Consider the following 4,933-nt stretch of genomic DNA (forward strand, 5'->3'; position numbering starts at 1 on the left):
GCTGTCAGTGAATGCTTAATCACATGGGAGCATATTTGGAGAAAAATTGAGCATGGTACCAAGCATCAGAATCTCCAACCTATCAGTACTTTGTATACACTTAACAAAGAGTCCTGAGAGGGCTGAAGGACTTGTTCATATGCAGACTATTGCTTTGAGTCTGAGAACAGCCTGTAATGTTACTCTTGTTACTGAAAGCTGCAGTTTAGGTGCATTTTTTTTAGAGAAAGCTACTTATGATTCCACTTAATAGTAATTAACCTTTCACAGAAAAGTTTCCTGATTCTAAGGTATGGTCTTCATGTTAAGTGGAACACACAGTTTCAATCTGCAATGCTTGAGATTAAAATAATTTGGGTATTAATATAGTCTATTCTGTAACAGGAAATATTGACAGAGTAAATTCAAGCACAAAATTGAAGGTCAGGATGATTGCCAGGCAACATCATAAATAAGTACTGCAGCACACTACTGTCAATATTAGAGTTTTGACTTAGTAGTCAAACTACCTTAAGCTAATAAATTTAAATTCAAGATTTTAAAATTTAATGTATCTCCTTCAGCTGGACAAGACAGAATAAAGCTACTAACCACCTTCTTCTTAACTTCCCTTTAAAGGGGAAATTAACTCAACCGTTTATTCCTCTCATATATGCAGAAAGCGAGAAAACTATTAAATAAAGAATTCTCCAAACTTCTTTCATATTGCTAGATGGGAACCATCTACGCCAGAGCAGCTGCAAGACTGTGGTCTCACATTAAGGTGTTTGATTGTTTCTGTCTTAGGCCTTAGTTTGGACAATGTTCTGATCTCCACAGTTTAATCAACAGTTACCCAGTGACTTAAATCTTAAGGAAGGCACATCTTTCACAAATATGAAAAGCTTGGAAGCACAGCCACCATGTCAAAGCTTCACTGGCCTGTGCATCTCTAAAACACAGCCAAGTCTGGTCACTGCAGAAGGACATGGAGGCACATTCCATTCCTCCACTTCAATGTGGACAGCTACTATGTCTAAAAAAGATAAAGAACAGCAATAGGGAGATCTAGTACTTAGTACTGAAAGCTAAAGATCAACTATTACAGGCAGAAGATTCTACCTGAAGAACTAAAATGGGCAGATCACCCTCACAGGTATGCAGACATTCGTGGCTCCAGAATAATTTCTATGGTACATCCCATGCTAAGGACTCCAAATAAGACAAGCCATGGATAAAAATGCAGCTATTTGCTCCTACTTCAACCTCTCCTCTTTAGATTCACTGACTCTTGAGATCACCCAGAACCAAGAAAGCAGTAAACATTTAAAAACATGTGTCCTGGGTTAGCCATCTTTGCCCCGCCGCGGTGTTAACCCTCGCCTTTCCATTTCCTAAAAAACCCCCAATATCTTACTGGTTTGCCTTTGTGTGTATGTCTGTATATATTGGTTTGTAGTGTTAAAGTTTGTTTCAGTTTTTCCAAAAAGTATATTCGAGGTCTCACTAACTCTTTTTCTCCCTTCCCCTATCTCTGGTGGGATAGGGAAGGTATTACTGTGACCGGATCTTGGTTTTTTTTTTACTTCGGCCAAAACCGGTGACAACATGACACATACACAGCTGGCATCTAATATTGTAAAATTTAGTCCCAGTAGCCAGAGAAGTTCTTTATTACTAGGTCACAAAATGCTGCTGAAACACTGATGTGGCTAGAAAGGAACAGTATTTAGGTCTCCTTCAAGTCTCAGCTCCTTTAGATATTTGTTTTGATATAAAAGGTTGAATTAACAATTAATGCTGAGCTACTGTATTGTTCTCAACACAATTATTCTGAAGCTTCAGAGAAATCATAGTATCATTTAGGCTAGAAAAGACCTTTAAGAGTACAACATAACACTACCAAGTCCACCACTAAACCGTGCCCGTAAGTGTCGTGACTACACATTTTTTGGTGGTGTGTGACTCCACCACTTCCCAGGACAGCCTGTTCCAGTGCTTACCAAAACTGTCAGTGAAGAAAATTTTTGTAATATCTAATCTGAACATCCCCTGGCACAAGAGCCTTAAGTTAAAATGACTGAATTACTAAATAATTTAGTTCAAAAGGGCACCTACTCCAACCTTCAACTCAAAGCAGGCTTTACGTCAAAGACTGATGAGGTTGTTTAAGGCCTTGCCCACTCAAGTTTTGAGTATCTCCAAGGTCAGTGATAGCACAATCTCTGTGCAACATGTTCTACTGCTGACCTTACTGGGAAGCATTCTTCCTTTTTTTTAATCAGAATCTTAACATTCTATAAAATCATGGGTTATGCAATTGTTGCCTCACATTCTGCTATGAAAAGAGCTGAATTCAGTCTTCTCTGTAATGATCCATGGGTAGCTGAAGACAGCAGATGGATCTTGTTCCCTCCAGGCTAAACAGAAGCACCGCTGGAGTGTCTCCTTTACACTCCATGAATTTTGGCCCCCTCATCATCTGTGGCCCTTTCCTGTATTCACTCCAGTGTGTCAATGACTGCGTCTCATTACCTAGGGAAATGGCACACGCACAAAACTGGGCACAGTGAGATTCTTCTACAAGACTAGGCATGGATCAAACATTAAAAAGACAAAACGCAACTTGGAAACTCTTCCTGTTGTTATAAGAACAATACTCCAACCTCTCAAAACACAGGCTGGGTGTTGAAATACTTCAAGGGAAACTGGTGGATTACTTGTACTTTGACCAATACACAGAATGAACGAACTCTTCAGTGACTGCTAAAGCCAACTTACTTTGAAGAGAAGCCACGCTGCTGACTGCTTGAGAAAACTCTGTTCACAATAGGTTCTCGAACACTGAAAAACATCTTTGGTTCTTCTGGACTGTAGAGCAGGGACTCATTGTAATCATTTGTTACTGTAAATAGAGAAAACAGCCAATAGTTTTTCCAGATAAAATTAGTTATTCTCAGATACACACATTCTTCCAGGAAAGAGCAGCTTCCCTGCTGACAGGGAATAATAAGTCTTGACTGATATTTAACAGCCTTCACCTGTAAAAAAAGTTAATTTTACAGAAGATTCCTTTCAGTTCTATTGCATGACATACACTCAACAACTTTCTTCAGGTGATTAAGTGTCTCAAATCTTAGAAGAACTGAAATTCTCCTGAAGATCTATACAAATAAAGTCTTAGAAAATGCTTTCATATTGTCAGACATTTTTCACCAAAAGTACAGAAATAATATTTGTAAGAAAGACCAATATTGCAGGAGTATTAAAATATTGATAGCAGTGCTGAGTATTAATACTACAAACAAAGTAATATGGTCAAAGTTAAGACACCTTAAAAAAAAAAATCATGTTTTTACTGACCTTTTTGTACTAGTTCTGTGTCCAATGGCATGTTCAAACTTCCATGCTTTTTGGCTGTTGAGCCAAGAGAAAGAGTCCAGATTAGATAGGTGCATCTTTATATAAAATTGGCCAGTAATGCCACACTGTACACTCACCGATCTTAAGAATCTCTTCAACAGATTGATGTGCTACCTTGTTAATATTATAGGACCTAGACAGAGAAGTCAAAGTCTTGTTTACTAAGCAATACAACTTGGGAGAAAAACAAAACAATAAATCTTGCTCACAGAACATACTATGTTCAACATCAGGAAGAAAAAAAATAAAAAATGCTATTAAGTGTGAGCTAACATCAGTTTCTTAAACACCTTAAATTAACGTTTGGTTTGACATCTACCTGTGGCTTTGTAAACCTAAACAATCATTAAGTGAAGTCTTCAGGAAAAAGCATGAGAGGCTGTAGTCTCCTAGTCATTAATCATCCTGCATTAAAACACCAATAATTGCTGGTTTAAGTCTGCATTAAAAAACACTGAAGCATGACAGTTCTACAGATGGTGTGTGCTCTTACCCCTTCTATCCACCTCCTGCTAATTAACTCCTCACATTAGTTCTCATTTATGGGACCCAACACTTCTTTACAAATATTATGTCTCTTTGTTCATACCCTAAGGTGTGGGCTTCAATCTTACAACAATCAGTGTATATAGAAAAAGCACAATCAGATCAGAGACACTTTTGCCACATTTGTATGCCTAACAGCCAGCATAACGCCTCAGTCTGAACTATCTCTACGCTCCAATAAAAGGCTTCCTTCTGTGCCAGTGATCAAAAGCGATCAGGTAGTAACCACAGTCTCTGTGCAGCAACCCTGGAGTTCAGTCCCTGCTTTTGGGACAGCTCAGTGTAGAGTGTATAAGCAAACGAAAAGTGTAAGAACAGCTTTGAACTAAGACTGTACATTTCCAAGGTACTGAATGCTAGCAAAGTTCCCGTAGCAGTCTGCCAATTTCATCCTTGGCAGACTCCAGGACTGAGTTATGCTGACTGAATACAAAACTCTGAATTACAATGAAGAGTAGAATCCAGTAACCATGGTTACAGCATGAATATTCATGTCTGAATTTCATTAAAAGCTTTAGTTTTAGTCCATCTTAGCCTGCTACATAAATGCAGAGCCTGTTGCACAACTTTAAACTGTAAGCACAACCAGATTTCCAAATGAAAGAGGCTCTCACATCTCAAAACTAAATTGATTAGACCTACATGCAGTACTGCAGCTTGTTTTAAGTGAAGTTAGGGTAACTTACCCCTTTGATTATGCTAGCATAGCTCAGCTTAGATATGCCTGTCTTTGCTTAAGGGGAATATTTTGGCAAAGTGATTGTGCCCTTTCAATTATGTTTGAAAACGGAAAGAGGCAAGAGGCTTGCAAACAGAATGGACAGCAGATGTGCCAGAGAACACTTCACACTGTTTCCAAGTACATTTTCCCATTCTTCTTAAGAGCTTAGATTTTTGTAAGTTTTCCGAGCTACCATCTAAGCATTTTAATTTTACCCAACAAGAGTAGTTCAGAGATCCCCCCAATACGCAGAATCTCTTTCCC

General features: G+C 38.5%; 1 protein-coding gene across 2 annotated transcripts in view; it reads right to left on the reverse strand.

The window, feature by feature from the left end:
* The window catches only part of NADK2 (NAD kinase 2, mitochondrial), a 15,391-nt gene that overhangs the window by 481 nt on the left and 9,977 nt on the right, over positions 1-4,933 (reverse strand). For both annotated transcript variants that reach the window (XM_010131977.1, XM_010131976.1), the window contains exons 8-10: positions 3,480-3,535; positions 3,343-3,396; positions 2,761-2,884 (exon numbers count right to left, since the gene is read on the reverse strand). In XM_010131977.1, the coding sequence (XP_010130279.1) occupies positions 2,761-2,884; positions 3,343-3,396; positions 3,480-3,535 (234 nt within the window). The remainder of the gene's footprint in view (positions 1-2,760; positions 2,885-3,342; positions 3,397-3,479; positions 3,536-4,933) is intronic.

The sequence above is a fragment of the Buceros rhinoceros genome, unplaced genomic scaffold (assembly GCF_000710305.1).
Source record: "Buceros rhinoceros silvestris isolate BGI_N320 unplaced genomic scaffold, ASM71030v1 scaffold11282, whole genome shotgun sequence".
NCBI lineage: Eukaryota > Metazoa > Chordata > Aves > Bucerotiformes > Bucerotidae > Buceros > Buceros rhinoceros.